Source organism: Apodemus sylvaticus, chromosome 3, assembly GCF_947179515.1.
Source record: "Apodemus sylvaticus chromosome 3, mApoSyl1.1, whole genome shotgun sequence".
Taxonomy (NCBI): Eukaryota; Metazoa; Chordata; class Mammalia; order Rodentia; family Muridae; genus Apodemus; species Apodemus sylvaticus.
The window spans coordinates 143,768,675-143,786,159 of NC_067474.1; the positions used below are offsets into that span (position 1 = coordinate 143,768,675).

At 51.4% G+C, this 17,485-nt stretch overlaps 1 protein-coding gene across 9 annotated transcripts in view; it reads left to right on the plus strand.

The window, feature by feature from the left end:
* The window catches only part of Col16a1 (collagen type XVI alpha 1 chain), a 51,676-nt gene extending 42,643 nt beyond the window's left edge, over positions 1 to 9,033 (plus strand). For all 9 annotated transcript variants that reach the window (XM_052177498.1, XM_052177497.1, XM_052177500.1 and 6 more), the window contains 11 exons: positions 247 to 300; positions 704 to 757; positions 2,815 to 2,865; positions 3,147 to 3,236; positions 4,636 to 4,671; positions 5,617 to 5,661; positions 6,398 to 6,586; positions 6,935 to 7,001; positions 7,630 to 7,806; positions 8,119 to 8,196; positions 8,662 to 9,033. In XM_052177498.1, coding sequence (XP_052033458.1) covers positions 247 to 300; positions 704 to 757; positions 2,815 to 2,865; positions 3,147 to 3,236; positions 4,636 to 4,671; positions 5,617 to 5,661; positions 6,398 to 6,586; positions 6,935 to 7,001; positions 7,630 to 7,806; positions 8,119 to 8,196; positions 8,662 to 8,864 — 1,044 coding nt within the window. In that variant the 3' untranslated portion in view covers positions 8,865 to 9,033. The remainder of the gene's footprint in view (positions 1 to 246; positions 301 to 703; positions 758 to 2,814; positions 2,866 to 3,146; positions 3,237 to 4,635; positions 4,672 to 5,616; positions 5,662 to 6,397; positions 6,587 to 6,934; positions 7,002 to 7,629; positions 7,807 to 8,118; positions 8,197 to 8,661) is intronic.
* Positions 9,034 to 17,485: the final 8,452 nt, after the last annotated feature.

A 17,485-nucleotide genomic window follows, 5' to 3' on the forward strand; every position in this document is an offset into this window, starting at 1 on the left:
ATTCCCTATTCTCTTCAGGCCCCACGCCTCAGACACGCCCACCCTGGCTTTAGACTGCCACCCGACTCCAGGCCTGGCTTCCTGAGGCCGCTAGGGCCCAGCAGGCTGAGTCAGGACACTGACACCCACCAATGAAGGGTGTCAGAGGCCCTCTGGCTAAAGCCAGGGGAAGATGGCAGAGCCCCCTTGATCCAGGGCCAATGTGGGGTGGGGATACCAGGCTACACTGCCACCTTTCTCTTTTAGGGTGATTGTGGAAAACCAGGTCCTCCTGGCAGCAGTGGCCGGCCCGGTGCAGAGGTAAGGCCTGGGGTTCTGTAGTCACACAGCCTTGGGCCCCACCAAGTCTGAGGTCTAGCCTCTCTCCCGCATTAGCCTCCCTGTTCCTGCGTTAGAGTGGCTGCCTTCTCTCTTTGGCCTTCTGATGTGAAATTTCTCCCCTCACCGCACATCTTGACCCTTCTCCGTCTCGACAGTTTATAACTGGTCCCCTCCCTAAGAGCACAATTGGACAACTACCCAAAGGCAGGCCTGGCCTTCTTAAGCCCTGGAAGGCTAGGGTATAGAGCTCAGAGCGCTGTCCAGCCCTCTGGCCATTGTCCCATGACGCCACCACAAGCTCTGCTTGTCTCTCGCCTGAAAGCAGCCACAGGTGTGCAGGTCAGTCAGTTCCTGTGTAACCTCTTTCTTTCTGATCCTGCAGGGGGAGCCCGGTGCCATGGGACCCCAGGGACGACCAGGACCCCCAGGGCATCTTGTGAGTTTAACTGTTTTTGTCTCTGCTTCTATGAACTAGGATGCGCCTGGAGGGTGTGGTAAGCTGGTGGTGACCACAGGAGCCCTAGCCGTGCGGAGGTGTGAGGGTTCTGGACTCGTCTAATTAAGTGGCTTTTGCTTTCCGCCACTTTTTTTTAATTTTCTGGGTACATTCACATTTGCTTACCAAGTCATTTGGTTGGTCAATAAGTAATTATTGACCATCTGCTCCAAATCAGGGTCACAGCACGAAACAGATAGACGGGGCCCTTGTCCCACAGGACCTCCCTGCAGGCACAGGAAACAAGTGAATAAGAAAGGTTCAAGGGATGGGGTGATGTTACAGGGGACAACTGGGGGAGCCTCAGGGCAGTGTTTCTCCACCTGTGGGTCACGACCGTTTCATGGTGTCATATATCAAATATCCTGCATATCAGATATTTATGTACCAATTCCATAACAGCCGCAAATGACATTTATGAGTTTAAAAATATGAATCTTTTCATGGTTGGGGTCACCACAGCCCGAGGTCGCAGCATTAGGGAGGTTGAGAACCGCTCGCTGCCTTAGCGGATCCCTGGCTGGAGAAATGACTGCACTGAGGCCTCAGGGAAGGGAGGAGTCCCAGGCCTCCTGTGTGAGGGACACACCCACACACAGTATCATCGCAGCCAGGAGCTGGGTGTGTCTGAGGGACCTCAAGAAATCCATCCCGCTGGGGCTGGGGAAGCTTGAGAAGTTGCACGTGGGACCAGAAATGCTGAGCTTCGAAAAAAGACACCTCACTGGGCAGGCACACTCAGGGAAGGGCTGGCAGGAGTGGGCGTGTGGGTGGTGGGGAGGGAGAGGGGACAGAGGGCTCAGGGGATCTGGGGTGTGCTGGGGGGGGGGTGCTTGGTCCCGGAGGGCTGAGCCGGGAGAAAGAGAGGAGCCAGGAAGTTCATCTGGACAACTGGGCGGTGCTTTTACTATTAGGGTGAATCGGAGAGAGCATTTATTAAGCAATATTGCATCCCCCATCCATGGTTCTCATCAGTGACAGTGTGATGGCACCAAGCTGATAGGGCTCCCGAGAAAGCAAGTCCACTGTGCACTAGGGTAGCACGGCAGTGTATGATCAGGAGGCGTTTGGGAACATTAAAAGGACTTCGTGACAAATAAAAAGCAGGGGGAGGGAACTCTTAGGTCCCCAATTTTATGTATCTCACGGAGTTCAGAGAACCTGTTCTGGGGACCTCAGGGCCCCGGTAGAGACTCATGGGGGCTGTGGATGAGGACCTACTGGGTTCCTCCTGTCACTGCTCTGTCCAGCCTAGGCCCCCTGCTCTGCACTGGTCCCAAGATGAACAGTCCCACCCCAGGAGTCTTACAGGAGTGGCATAGGAACCATGGCCCAGAATGCTCTGGGAAGGGGTGTAAAGGAGTATGCTCTGTCAAAGAGCTGAGCGCTCATGGTTCAGAGTAAGTGTCGCTCTGGTGAGCAGGTGACCTCTGGACTGCGGGCATTTAGATACAGCCCCAGCAGTGTCAGGAAGGGACATCCCAAGGAGTTAGCATGTCACTGCGACCTGGGGGGAGAGCCACAGAACTTTCCATGAGGATGTTGGATCAGCCTTTTGTCTGCCCTAAAGATCTCCCCCTTCTTTGATATGACGAAGGGTTTTGGAGATACCAGGAGTCCCTTCTGTGGCTGTGCGTGGTGGGGGACACGGTCTTTGATACATCTGGTCCCTGCCCCTGGTACTTATGGGCCCTCTCCCGTAGGACAGGAGGATGCTGGGCTGCCCTTAGGAAGCATAGGCTCGTGGAAGACACCCAGGCTAGTGGCTCGTTCTCTCTGCCTTTGGTCTCTGCCCTCACAAGCCCGCTGCACAACTCAGCAGGCACTGGGCACAGGATCGTGCAAGTTCAGCCACTCCCTGCCTCTGCTCCAGAACCAGAGCAGAGGTAGAAGTTCACATGTAAGATCAGACAGGAAGGACAGATTTCAGGAAGAGAAGAAAGCTAAATGCAGTGCAGGGATGTTCCTGCTGCCTAACTGCCCTCTCCTCTCCGCAGGGGCCACAGGGGCCTCCCGGCCAGCCAGGTCCACCTGGGCTCTCCACCGTGGTGAGTGACTTTCTACCCTCTACTCTAAGGAATATTGTCGTTTCCGCTGTGGGCTCCTTCCAGACCAGGTCAAAAGGATGAAGAGATGAATTGTTTTTATTCCCTACCTTGGCCATCTTTCTGGGATAAGGCAAAGGGCTTGGGACGTAGCTCGAGGCCATCCTAGCCATGCCACAGGCACAGACACGCCATCTGCTCCTGTTCCCCGGAACATGGTGAAGGGTCTGGCTTTGTGGCCTCTCCTTCTCCTTGTCGCCAGTAATCTTCATCCTGTTTTTCAGGGCCTGAAAGGAGATCGGGGAGCCCCTGGAGAAAGGGGCCTGGCAGGCCTCCCAGGCCAACCTGGCACACCCGGACACCCCGGCCCTCCAGTAAGGTTCTACATCGTATAGTCCAGAGGAAAAGATCATTTGGCTTTGCACAGCACACCTGGGGTCTTAAGAGAAGGAGAGGGTGTTAGCATAACAGGGTGGCAGCATCTGGGGACTGTATTGTATTCAGAAGGACGAGCCCTGTAAGCTGGCACTGAGCCAGCTGCACACAAGGACACTACCTCTGAGGACACACCAACAACCCGAAACAGGTCCCTTCGTCCATGTGTTGCCCCTGCCCCTGCCCCTACACCTGTCCCTGCCCCTATACCTACCCCTGCCCCTACATCTGCCCCTGCCCCTACACCTGCCTCTGCCCCTGCCCCTGCCCTCGTAGAGCTTGTCAGTAACTACAGAACGTCTCTGAAAATATCAAGAACCAGAAATATAGTGCTATTACTGTAACTTTCTGAGCTCCTCAGAAGCCAGACTTGATCTCAGCTAGTTTAACATTTGGAGTGATGCTATATTGGTCACTGACTGTGCGAAGTGAGCCTTAGCTTAGGTTGGATATGCATTTTGTCGTCATGTGTTCTGTAACAAAGTTTGGAGGTACAGTTGTCCCTGGACTTTCAGATGAGGAAGTGAGGGTTCAGGGTGGCTGAGAATCGCACAGCTGGTGAGGGGAGGAGCTGAGACTTGATCCCCAGCTTGCTCCGGTGCAAATTTTGTCCTCCTCAGTCAGCCTGCGAGACACCCCCTCTATAGAGATCTAGATGGTCAAGCCACATGGAGTGAAGTTGATTTCTGGCCTCAGAGATGTAAAGTTTTTGGGAAGCCAAGGAAGGGGACTCAGGAGTCTGTGACAGGGGGTTTCCCACCAAACAGACACAGTAGCAAGCTAGGGCTGGTAGTCCCCACGTGACGGACGAGTCCAGTCATGTGCACATGGTTGCTGGGCCCATTTCCCAGGGGGCCAGGGGTCAGCACTCCTGCTCGCCTTGAACTGTCTTACTCTCCCCGAGGATGCTCTCCCTGCCTGGTTCCCTCTCCCCCCACAGACTGGGGAGCTGCCAGGGCCCTGGATGTGGCTACCACTTGTCCTGCTGTCACAGATTTCTCTTCTCCAGAAGCCCACCAGAAAGCCTTGGGGTGGGGCCTCAGGGCTGGAGAGCTTCTGTTGTGGTGTCATGGGGAGGAAGGGAGGGAAGGTCAGCCTGTCCCGGCCAGTCTCACTGAGGACAGAGGCCTACAGTTCCTGTGGTCCTTTGGCAAACATTTAATACACTCAGAGCCAAGAAATGCATATAGCTCTCAAGAAAAGGCACCTTGCCCCAGCTCAGGCAGGCTGGGGGAGGGGTGGGAACCCCAGGATCAGGGCTCCCTGGTGGCACAGAGAATAGGGCAGGGTGTATGGTCTGAGAGGCTCATCATGTGTCCGATGCTCTCTGCTCCCCAGGGTGAACCTGGTTCGGACGGTGCAGCTGGCAAAGAGGTACTGTGCTACTTGTCCCTGTCCCTTGGGACATTCCTTCTTGGTCCTCACTGTGTTCTGTTCCTCATCCTCTCAGTCATCACACCACGGGGCACAGACTACCTCCTACAGACGCTATACCCACAGTTTCCACATCAAGAAATGCAATCACATGTTGATTGAAAATATTCAGGGAAAATTTGCAGGTGTACTGAATATATACAAACCTGGCCTCGAACTTATGATCCTCCTGCTTTAGCCACTCCAGCTCACAGGTGTGTGCCAGCACTCCTGGCTCCCTTTCTTCTTTCTCCTCCTCCTGCTCCTCCTCCCCCTGCTTCTTTTCCTCCTCTTCCTCCTCCTCTTCTTATTCTCTAAGCAATGCAGCATGACAACTCTTTGTAGCATCTACACTGTGGTAGATATTGTTAAGTAATTAGAGATGATATAAACCACACAGATACATTTAGGATATAGCCAAGGGTCACACCCTTTTACAAATGGGAGCAGAGGCACACTTGGGGATGCATGGGGATCCTGGAACCAGTCCCCCACAGATACCAAGTGCCAATTGCATGCAACGAGTTGGTATCTCTTGTTGGTCTAATGGAACTAGGGGACCCTACTTCCTGTCAGAAAGAGACAGATAACAAACTCCAGACAAAGGCTTCCTGGGCCCCAGCTCCTGTCAGACCCTCTACTGTTTCAGACTGGCTTCCCCGTTCTGACTTCTGTCACATCTGTGATGAGGGACCAGGCCAACTTGCTATCAAACAAGGCCATGCCCCAGGGGACATCAGCCTCCTTCCCAGCTGTCATCCTTTCTCACACAGCCCAGCTGGACACAGCCAGGGTCTTAGGGCGGGAGAAGCTGGTTTTCCCAGTGCACCTGCTCCATCCCCACCCCGCCTCAGTGGAGCTGCCCAGACCAGACCATAAACTTCTGTTTTGTTTTCTTTTTCATAGGGACCTCCTGGAAAGCAGGGACTCTATGGACCCCCTGGCCCAAAGGTGAGAGGGCACTGGCTGGGTTTGCGAAGAGGTATTCAGGAACTCCAAGCTGCGACTTTAGCCACAAAGGAGGCCTGGGGTGGCCAATGGACAGGAAAGGGTGATGTGACCTCACCTGGGACTGTCCCATCAATGGCTCTGGGAATGGAAACCTCTTTAATGCCCAGTAACTGCTCAGTCCAGGGCCCCTCTGCTGGTCTGGGCGTAAACAATGAGAACAGTGACAGTCTGTGCCTAGTCACCATGACACTAGAGTGCAGCAGCGTTTGAAGATGATGATACAGTGCTGTGAGACCCCCAGGAAGTGAGGGAGGAAGGCTGGCCAAGGGGCAGGAATGTTTCCACAGAGGGCAGTAGAATGCCCTCCTCAAGGCTGGGGAGGGGCATTCCAGATTCAAGCAACCTGGCAGAACCAGAGTCTGACAAGACTGAGGCTGAGGAAGGTGTGAGGAGGACATTATGAATGGTTCTGAACAAGGAAGGGGCACTTCCTACTGAGGGCACATGGGAGCCGTGAGCATTTCCCAGCATTCCCAGAGATGCAAGCACTGCCTTCCGGAAGCATTGCTCTGGGAGGTGGTGAGGCAGGGGTGAGGGTGTGTGTATCAGGGCTGCACCATCATGACTGTAGCCCAGCGGGAGATGCCGGACACTTGGGGAAGGGGCAGGTTGCTGACACATTGTGACATAGACTTGGAAATAGGTGGTAATACTGTACTGTGACCTGTCCCTGTAGGGTGACCCAGGACCTGCAGGACAGAAGGGCCAAGCAGGAGAAAAGGGAAGATCTGGCATGCCTGGGGGGCCTGGCAAGAGCGGCTCCATGGGGCCTATTGGACCACCGGGTCCTGCAGGAGAGAGAGGCCACCCTGGGTCCCCAGGGCCTGCAGGGAACCCAGGACTGCCTGGTTTGCCGGGCTCTATGGTAAGGGGTGGCCAGCAACCACGGACGGGCACCATCCCATAGTACAGGCCCAGGGTCCTGTCAGCAACTCCTTCCGACATTCTGCAGGAAACAGCTTAACTACAGGGTAGACCCTAGCTCTTCATGGGGAAGCAGGGAGCTACCAGGGTCCCTCCCAGCCCAAACTGTATTTTAGTATAAGATGTGTCTTCTCTCAGGACGGGTAGCGCTTTGGATTAAGACTCTGCGAGAGGTTCTGAGGACCTTTGACCTCTTCGCCATCCTTTATTTCTGGAAATCAAGTCTATTCACTGGGCAAGTGCCAAGTTTAGATATATGATTGAGGCCAGGTCTCTTCTCTTTCCTCAGGGAGACATGGTGAATTATGATGATATCAAGAGGTTTATCAGACAAGAGATCATTAAACTGTTTGATGGTAATTGGCAGCCGGCGGGGTGGCGGTGGGTGATGCCCGCCCTGCCCAGCCACTTCTTCCCCCAGCCCTGCCTGCGGTTTCCTTGAAGCTTGTGTCCTCCCCATCCCACCCCCACACATTTGCAGACAGCAGGGTGACAGGCACATTTCACCTATCCATCAGACCTTCCTTGCCACCTGCTCTACTTAGAGATAAATCGGTTCTCTATTGTCCTCCTGATCCCCCACTTGAGCAAAGGAGGTTAAGAAAGCAGATTTCAAATGAGCCTGCTTGGAGGGAGCTCTGGGGAGGTGGGGAGCAGCAGGTGGAGGGGCGGCTGTGGTTTGTTTGAAGTTTTTCTTTCTTGCTTGTGTGCTGTGGACTTGGGGAGAACGTGGATGCCAGGCACCCTGCTTGGCAGACCATATTCTGAAGCCAGGGGTGATGGCTAGAGGAAAGAGATGCCAAAATCAGATCTGTGCTTCTGAAAGATCTGCATGGGAAGGCCCGTGCAGGCCTCCTCCAAGAGAGCAGCCCACATTCTCTGTCCCAACGCCCCATCAAAGGCTGGCCCGCACTGCTGGCACTGTCTTTAGCATCTGCAGCTACTCTGAGCACCCAGTGACCTGGCCTTTGTCTTTGCTTGCAGAGAGGATGGCTTACTACACCTCCAGGATGCAGTTCCCCATGGAGGTAGCAGCAGCACCAGGCCGGCCAGGGCCTCCGGGGAAGGATGGTGCTCCAGGGCGGCCAGGTGCTCCGGGGTCACCCGGGCTCCCTGGTCAGATAGGCCGAGAAGGACGCCAGGGTTTGCCAGGAATGAGAGGTAGCTCTACCTTCTGGGTCCCCGGGGTGTCGGGCATATGCACCTCTGAGGGCTGACTGCTGTGAATATGGTATGTGTGTGTGTGTGTGTGTGTGTGTGGTATGTGGTGTGGTATGTATGTGTAGGGTGTGTGTGTGTAGGGTGTATATGTGTGTATGGTGTGTATGCTGTGTGGTGTGTATGTGTAGGGTATGTGTGTGTATGATGTGTGTGCTGTGGGGCGTGTGTGTGTGTGTGTGTGTGTGCGTCACAGTCCACATGGCTGTCATTTTTCTGCTTAGAGACAGGACTTAATGTTATTTTTTGTCTCAGGACTGCCTGGTACTAAAGGTGAGAAGGGAGACATCGGTGTTGGCATTGCAGGAGAAAATGGTCTCCCCGGCCCTCCAGGTAGGAGAATCCAGTCTTGGAGACCATGAACCCAGAGCCGCAGAGCCCCCCACCTATCACACTTTATGACAACATAATCAGATAGAACACCAACCACTGCCACCCTAATTACTACTTATAGAAATGCTCTCTATTTAAGATACTGGGCTAGGCCCAAGGGAGAAGAAAGAGAGAGGCTGAGTCTCCACTTCTGCCCTGAGCTAGGCTTGCATGATGTGATGGGGACCAGAACCCCAAGTCCAAGGCTTGTTTCGCATCCCGCTGGATTTGTGATACTGATGAGGTCACTGAGTCCTCAGCATCAGGAAGTTGAGGGTGGTTAAACCCCGACGATCTTGCTCTGAGGCCTCACGCAAACCACACTTTTACCTGGCAAACATGCACAAAGGTGTCACTTGTCACAACCATTGTCCCTTCTGCCATCTGGGTCTCCTGACTTCCCTTCTTTGGCTCTTCCCTCTTTAGGTCCTCAAGGGCCTCCAGGTTATGGCAAGATGGGTGCGACCGGGCCAATGGGCCAGCAAGGCATTCCTGGGATCCCTGGGCCCCCAGGGCCCATGGGGCAGCCAGGGAAGGCGGGCCACTGCAACCCCTCCGACTGCTTTGGGGCCATGCCAATGGAGCAGCAGTACCCACCCATGAAAAGCATGAAGGGGCCTTTCGGCTGAAACTCTGCCCACACTGGGATGAAGGACTCTACTGGGAATAAATGGCCACAGTGAACAGGCATTGGTGGGTTGTGAATGTTTGTGCTATTCCTGTGTTTGCTGTTGTTGCTGTTAATATTTTTTTAACAATAAAGACTATTTGTAACCCCACCCCATGGGGTTCCCCTGGTGCTGCAGCTGCATCTTCTGTCATTTGGTCCCAGGGTTATGAAAGGGTGTGTCCCTCGGGGCCTTGGCAAACCTGTAGGTTTGTGTTGTGTGCACAGGCTATCCATTTGCCCTGCGTCCTCTCCAGGCATGCCCTGGGCACGCCTTTCTGGGAAGAGGCACTTGCTCAGCTTCGAACCAAAAGGAGCTTTGGAGACTGCATCCTGCTCAGAAAGGCTCCTATCTGCTTCCTGAATGAATGAACTCAGTATTTGGCACCCTATTTGTGTGCCCTAAAGCTGAGCTGGCTTGCACCTGGGGAGATGCCACCCAGAGCTGAGGTGTGCTCACCTTCCTGGATGCCCTTGAAACATGTAGGCACTTCTCAGTGCACCTGTAATTTCATAACTAGAAAACCTACACAGACCTGAGGGGGAAGAGCCTCAGCCCCTGCCTCCGCAGCCCAGGGACGCTTCTCTGGAGAATGAGATGGGACCTCCAGCCTGTGCCAACGCCGGGCTCTGTCGCCAGCTTTCCAGCTTCAGATACCTTTTGGACTTCAAATAGTGCTTTTCATTATTCAGATGTGCATTTATGTCCATCTCAGACTGGGCCTTCGGAAATAGCTGGGGTTAGATCATTGAGAAGGGGTCCCAGGCAAGCCATGATTAGATCTAAGCTTGTGGTCCACCAAGTCCACTGGGGTTTTCCATCTGCTGTGCCCTCCATATGTAAAAAGGACAGGAAGAAAAGAATATGACAATACACTGAATATTACAGGAACACACTGTCTCGAGCGTCTTTCTTCTCTGCTCCTCAGATCACGGTCCTGACGGGCCCGCGGCCCTGGGAGGACACGACAGGGCAAATCCAAGGGGACTTCCAAAGAAAGCCTATTTTACTGGCCCTGGCTTTCTGGAGGGTTTATTCAAGTTGGATAAACTTCAAAGGATCACAGAGCAGGCTCAGAAATGTACTCAAAGTCTAGATGTTTATCCACACTGCCTGAAGCCTTCAGGCTGGCTGTCACGTCTCTTCAGAGCGGCATTTCAGCACATTTGAACATTCGGTCTCTGGTTTGGGTACCGGCCTCTGGGTGGCTCTTCAGAACCTTTGCCTTATTTTCTTTCCTGCCTGAGACAGAGAGGTGTAACTGTAGCCAAGCTATGCTTGCAGCCCACCAAATGCCTCCCACGCTGCTTTTAGATACACAGGGAGAGTCGGGTTTCTTTGTATCTCTCATTGGCAGCTCTCAGTTAACTCAGAAACATTAAAAAGCAAACACATCATCAGCTCTTGGACAGTGGATGAGGACAGATGTTAAAGCACTCCCTTGGAAGGCCTCATCTGCTCACAGCTCAGCCTGTGAGGCAAACTGCTGATGGGTCCCTGTGAGTGACCAGGAGCCCGCTGGCTCAAGTAGAAAGAAAGAGAAGCAAGGACCAGCTGTTGAGTTGAGCAGGTTGGTTCTGAAGGCCAGAGGAAGAGACTGGCATGGGAGACATCAAACACACACCCTTCGAGGGTCGCTGAGGCGTCAACCCTTGGATATGGTGGCTTCCTTCACTTCCTTCCTCAGTCAAATCCATGCTGCCCTCTGGGGGATTCTATGACAGGCTAGGTTGAAGCTTTCAAGATTTGAGTGCCTGTCTCCCTGGAGTTTGAAATTGCTGTATTTTCTTGGACCATGAAGAACCAGATGGGAAGCTGAGTTTATAGTCTCTTCTTCTGTGGTCAGCAGAAAAAAAAATCTGTGCATCTTGCTTGTCAGCTCAGGAGCTGGGGACGATGCAGGGAAAAGGAGGAGGGGCTCGGCCACTCCACAGGCGTGGAGCTTCCCCCTTCCCTCCCTGTTCCTCCATCTCCACTCCTCAGTCTGTTCCAGAGTTTCAAGGCAACACTGAGATCCTTCAGATCGACAGAGTCTAACTTGAGTCCATTTCCCCTTCCTAGTCTGTGCCAGGAGCTGTACTAGGCTCTGGGGAACCTGAAACAAACTTGACAGATTTGGACCCAGCCACCACCATGACAATAGACACAAGTAGTTCATTAAGCGATTACAACAGAGTTGGCTGGTTGGGACAGTACCAGGTGGCCGGGGAGGTGCATCGCCGCGGGACCTGACTGTCTAGACAGAAGTTGATCCGGGCACAGGGAACAGCATGTGCCTAGGCCCAGAGATGATTGAGCACAGCGGGCTGAGGGAGGGGACACACAGTGGGGACGCAGTGCTCGGGCGTGAGCACCGGTCACGCAGTGGGTAGCTGCTGCTGAGTTTTAAACAAAGGTTTGCCTAATGGGGAGTTTGCCAATTGCGGTGTGAAGAATGGACTGGAGAGCCCTTAATTTGAGAAGCCCAAGGTTATTGCATATTTATTCTGCAGGGGGGGGGGGAAGCCATGTTGGATGCCTTTGGAGCTGAAATCTTCTCTTTTGTCATAATATTTTCCTTCTGCCACACTTAAACACAATTCAGCCGCGTTCTCACTTCACACAGGTCTGTTAGCCCTTTAGTACCGGTCTCGTTCTCACAGTGCCTTAACGGGGTGAAGGGGTCGGGGGCCAGAACCCATGTGTGCTGGTCTCACTTACAGTGGTTCTCCAAAAACAACAACAAACAAACAAACCCCATAACCTGCAAACCTCCCTCCAGTCCACAGAATCCAAAAGGGAATCCAAACTTCAAACCTAGTTGGAATCAAAGAGAATTCCATAATGAGATGGGTGTTGGTATTCCTTCCTTCCTAGATTGCCACACGGGAGCTTGACACCCAGCCAAGTGACACTGGGGAAGGAAGACGCGTCTTCCTCTAGGGGAGGAAGAACTTCCCAGTGGCAGGCCCTCCTTCTACTACCCAGCTCTCCTTTGCCTCTGATGGCCAAGCACTTCTGAGACCTCCTCCAGAGAGCTCTCACTTCCCTAAGAAAGGCCGCAAGCCAAGCTTTCTCTCCGCTTCCTGCAGAGCCGAGACAATAACAGGAACGCCCGCGCCCACTTCTGCCTGCCTCAGGTGGTTAAGGTTTGGAAGAGAGCTGGTTGTTTTTCGGTCTTTAAAAGATCTTTCTTTCATCTGCCCCTCCAAAATAAACACACCTGCTCCCCCCCCCCATTTGGCTTTGGTTGGTGTCTGGCTGCTTGGGAAGCCTTGGGTGCACCCTTCTGACCCCTGAATAGTGCAGACCTCCAACTGTGAGTTCTCCTAAGCCTTTTACTGGAATAAAAGAACGCAAAGAATTTTCACGGGGTGGGTGGGACTGGTGAGCTCAGTGGTTGGCTCTGTCCCTGGAACCCATGTGGTAGAAGGAGAACTGACTCCCCGAAGTTGTCCTAAGACCTTCATGCACTGAATTATTCCAGCAGACTCTCTCTCTCTCTCTCTCTCTCTCTCTCTCTCTCTCTCTCTCTCTCTCTCATGCATGCACCCCCCCATGCAATAATGAAAGGATTATCATAAGTGGTGAATCCTCAGCACTTAAGGAACCCAGACTCAAGTGCTTGCGGGGAATAAGGGTGTGTGAGTCACATGACCTCATGTAGCAGGCTGGGTGTCACTACTCTTTCTTGACCTTCAGCCCCGTACCTCAGAACCTCATCCTTTTTGAGATTTCACCGTTCAGACCCACCACCAACTTTTGGAAGACACTGTGGGCTGAGAGCCTGCGTCAGTCAAAGCATCAGCTCTCCTCTGGGTGACTGGGAGCAGGAGAAAAGCCCGGTATCTGCACTTTGATTTTACACGCCTCCTTTGGGGACTTCAAACTTTCAGTCTGGGGCCAGGATGGCTCAGCAAAGAACCACACCTGCCACCGAGCCTGATGGCTTGAATTTGATCTTTCCAGCCCTGCCTGGCGGAAGAACTGAGTGCAAACACGTGTCCTCTGACCTCCACATGCACAGGACAACAGCACATGTGTGAGTGAACATGCACAGCGCAGAATAAACACAATGTAATCAAAACCTTGGAGTCCTCTCTACACAGAGATGTGTTCATCATCCTGGGAATGTCCTGCAGAACTCGTAGTCTTCCCCATTCAAGACCAAAGACAGCGAGGTCAGAGCAGCTGAGAATCTTCAAGAGTTGAAGAGACCTCATGACACTGTCGGAGAAGGCAAGAACTTAGGAACTTTGGAGAGGAGGTGCCATCTCCAGGAGGCAGACAGCAAATGAGAGCATTTCAGCCAGCCATCTTCTGCCTTGGAACTTTTGACCACAGAGCTAAAAGGTGAATGGAAGACAGCAGATATTCCAACTCGCTGACCCTTCCTCACCCAAGCTAACAGAAGCTGAGCTCACAGACACAGTTAGCTATTGCCTGTCTCAAACACCGGTCCTTCTGAACAGTGTCTTTGACTGCTGCAAAAAGGAACGTTCATAGAATGTGGCTCCTTCTTTCTTCATAGGTCTGCAGAGGCAGAGCCTGGGTTTTGAATCTAAGGCTCGTTTCATTCTGCAGCCCTTGCATTTACACAGGGCTTGAAGGAACCAGTTTGTCTGTTTTGCCCCGCCCCCTCCCCAGCTTACTTTTTTATTTCATTCATGTGGGTTTTTTGCCTATATGCCTGTGCACCATGTGGATGCAGTGCCTGTGGAGACCAGAAGAGGGCATTGGATCCAGTCAAACCAGACTTACAGACAGTTGATAGCCACTGTGTGGGTGCTGGGAAATGAACCCAGCTCCTCTAAAAGAGAGAGCAAGTGCTCTTGCCCCCTGAGCCACCTCACGCCTCACCCCTTCATGCAGAGTGCACTGCCCTTCCCCTGTGCTCTGCTTTCCTCAGAAGCTCCCCGGCCTCTGGTCTCTGAGTCTTTCTGGAAAGGAGCTCTAGAAAATGTCCGACTTGAGGCTACCTCATGGAAGGACTGAGGTGGGTTTTGGGTTCTCCAGTAGACTGCCAACTGCCAGCTTTTGGGTTTTAGCTTTCAGACAGAGTCTCACTATGTAGCCCAGGATAGCTTCAAACCTGAAATCTTCCTGGAAAAAAAAATCTTCCTGGTTACACATCTATAACCTAAGCATTTGGAAATTGGAGGCAGGAGAGTCAAGAATTCAAGTCAGTCTTGACTACACAGCAAGTTCTAAGCCAGCCTGGGCTACATAAGACCCTAATGAAGAACCAAAGAAAAGGCCAAACCACCCTCTTATCTCATCCTACCAAAGGCTGAGGATGAGGCACTTTTAAAAAACATGTTATTCATTCATCTATTCATTCATTCATTCATTCATTCGTTTGCTTTTCAGAAATGGGTTTTTATGTGTAGCCTTGGCTGTCCTGAAAGTAGCTCTGTAGCCAAGGCTAGCCTCCAACTCACAGATATCCGCCTGCCTCTGCCTCCCAAGTGCTTGGATTAAAGGTGTGTGCTACCACTGCCTGGCTGGCACCAGGCTCTTACAATGCCCTGTTCTAGACCATGAGAGTGGCACCTAGAACCCTCTAATCATTGCCTTACGCTTGAAGAGTCCAACTAGCTCCATCTTGTCTTCCTGACTTGTTCTGAGTCATGCTCTCTGGCAGTTACCGTGGATTCCAGGAATTACAGGTCTGAATGATAAACATCGTGGGTCAAAGCTATGCCCCACACAGCAGCAACTCAGCTACTCAGCAGAAGGTTCTGTGGAATCCACCCTGAGATCATGAGTACCCAGGCCACAGCTGGAGCAAGGCTGCTTTCACCACCAACCTTTGTCCCTTACATCAACTCAGAGCTCTCCTTAGCTCCGAGAACACAGGATGGAGGATGCTGGTTCCTGTTTCTTGCAATGATGGCTATGAAATCAACTTCTGTACTGTGTCAACCACTTTGGTAGTTTTGTCTTTTGGGGTGAGTGGCCAGGCATGATTTATTGAGTTCCCCACTCCCAAGCCAGACTTCCTGGCCTAGAACTCAATATGACATTAATAATAGCATCAAGTTGTTAAAATATTCTGAACTTGGCCTGAAATCCTGGCTTCTGTCAATATTTTTATATTTATTTATCTTATGTGTATGACAGTCTTGCTTGCGTACATGCATGTGTACCACATGTGCATGGTGCTATTGGAGGTCAGAAGAAATCCACTGATCTCCCTGGAACTGAAGTTATGAACGGTGTGAGCCATCCTGTGAATGCTGGCACCCGAACCTGTGTCCTCTGCAAGAGCGGCAAGGGCTGTTGAGCCATCGCTCCAAAAAGATGCAGGTTTTTGGAGACATAATCTTGCCATGAGGCAGTTATCCTCCTGCCTCAGCCTCCCACATATCAAAACTACAGGCATGCATCATGTCCCAGGTCACAGTTTATCCTTTTTTAAATTATCTATTTAATGTATATGCACACACTGTAGCTGTCTTTAGACACACCAGAAGAAGAGGGAATCAGATCTCATTACAGATGGTTGTGAGCCACCATGTGGGCGCCGGGAATTGAACTCGGGACCTCTGGAAGAGCTGTCAGTGCTCTTAACTGCTGAGTCATCTCTCCAGGCCCCCCCCCCCAATTTATGTTTTTAATATTAGGAACATCATTTATTGTCTCCAGTCCTCCGCTCCTCTATAAATAAGTAATAACATTCATCTCAAAGACTGTGCTGTAGTTGAACAATAAACAGGACTTAGCGCAATGTCTCATAGCTAGTAAGCATGATAATAATAAACATTAAAACTTGGTTCATGCTGGGCTCGATTCTAGGTAGTAAGTACAAACAGAAGAGCTGGAAGATACCTCACAGGTAAGAGAATTTGCTGCTTTTCCAGAGAACCCAAGTTCAGTTCCCAGCACTCAGGTCAGTTGGCCCCTAACTACCTGAAACTCCATCTCCAGGGGATCTGACACCCTCTTGTGGCCTCCACAGGTACCTGCATTCACATGTACATACACAGAAACACGTAAGTACACATAACTATAAATAAATCTTCACACAAGGATAGGACAATCCTGCAATAAGCATATATATTTAATGATGTGCATCTAAATCCTAAAAGGGGACTTTTTATGATAAAATGAGATATAGTGGTACTCCTGATGACCAGGATGTACTTGAAAGACAAGCTATCCTAGGTGTAGTGTTGAGGATGCCCTCACCCACAAGGTAGTGTATCAACTGGAACCTGAATGACAAGAAAGAAAACAGTGGAAAATGAAGGGGAGAGGAATCTAAATGAAGAGAGGGGCAAATCCGAAGGTCTGGAGGCCAGGCCAGCGTGGCTGGAGTGAACTTGGTGACAAGCACAGCAATGGCATCAGTGAGGCTGGTGTCACAGGCTGGGGCTAGGTCCTGAGCGTCAATAAAGCCATAAGGATGAGTTTAGATTGTATTAAGGGTGGTGAGACCACCTTAGAGGAGTTTAGAGAATGACAAGATTTAATTCACATTCTAAGGCGCCCACTCTGGCTTCTCAGTGGAGAAGGGAGCAGTGCTGGAATTCAATACAAAGACATTGGCGGTGAGGCCAGACTACAGAGGGGGCTTGGAGTCGAGCGACAGTTGGAACATGGAGCAAAACCAGATGATGATAATGATGATGATGAGTGTGAGTGTGAGTGTGTGTGTGTGTGTATTTTTTAATGAAAGCAAAAAGCAAATGTAGGTTGGGGGTATGTGGAGACACACACAGGATGATCCTGGGTCTTTTACATGAGCAACTGTGTAGATTTTCTGAGACAGAAGGGATGAGTTTTATGGAAATGATCAGAGAATTCTTACACCGGGCTAGACTCCCACACAGTGGCAGTACTGGGGGAAAGGGAAACTGAGTGGCTAATGAGTTGGGATCCATGAGGGGGGTTAAAGGGAGGGTGGGGCAGGACTGGATGTGAGAGGCCGTTGGTATTTATGTATGAATGGTGTAACCCTGAGTGTTTCTTGTATTCAGAGAAAACTGTGACTCAGAGAGGTTAAATGATTTGTTTGAGATCATACAGCTAGAAACTGTTTTAAAAAGAAAACAAACAACAGGGTCTGCTCATTAACGTGAATGCTGACGGGAGAAACTCAGCAAGAAATAAGACAGTGGGCTCTGACTGGGTCAGGCTGGGCCAGATCACTAAGGGCCTGGAGAGAGAAAAGACTTGTCTTCCTCTACAGGTATGGATGAGGAGTGTGTTTTGCAGACTGTCCTACAGACAGTACTATAGTGAGCACTGGGGTTTGGAAAGTACCTGACTGAATAACAGCTCAGACTTTTTTATTTAAAAAGTATAGTGTTGGCTCTGTAGATACTGGGAATACAATTATAAGCAAACGAGACACAATTCTTGTCCACATGAGAGATTTTGTAGTTGTCGTTTGAGACAGGGCCTCATTATGCAGCCCTGGCTAGCCTGGAACTGTCTATGTAAATATGCTTGCTTCTGCCTGCTGAGACTAAAGGCATGTGCCACCATGCCCAGCCACCTGGGACCGTAACTAATCAAATAAGCATCCAAACAAGTTTAGAACCTACATCCCAAGAGACAAGTACAGGATGCTGGTAACTTATGAGCTGGAATCTGAC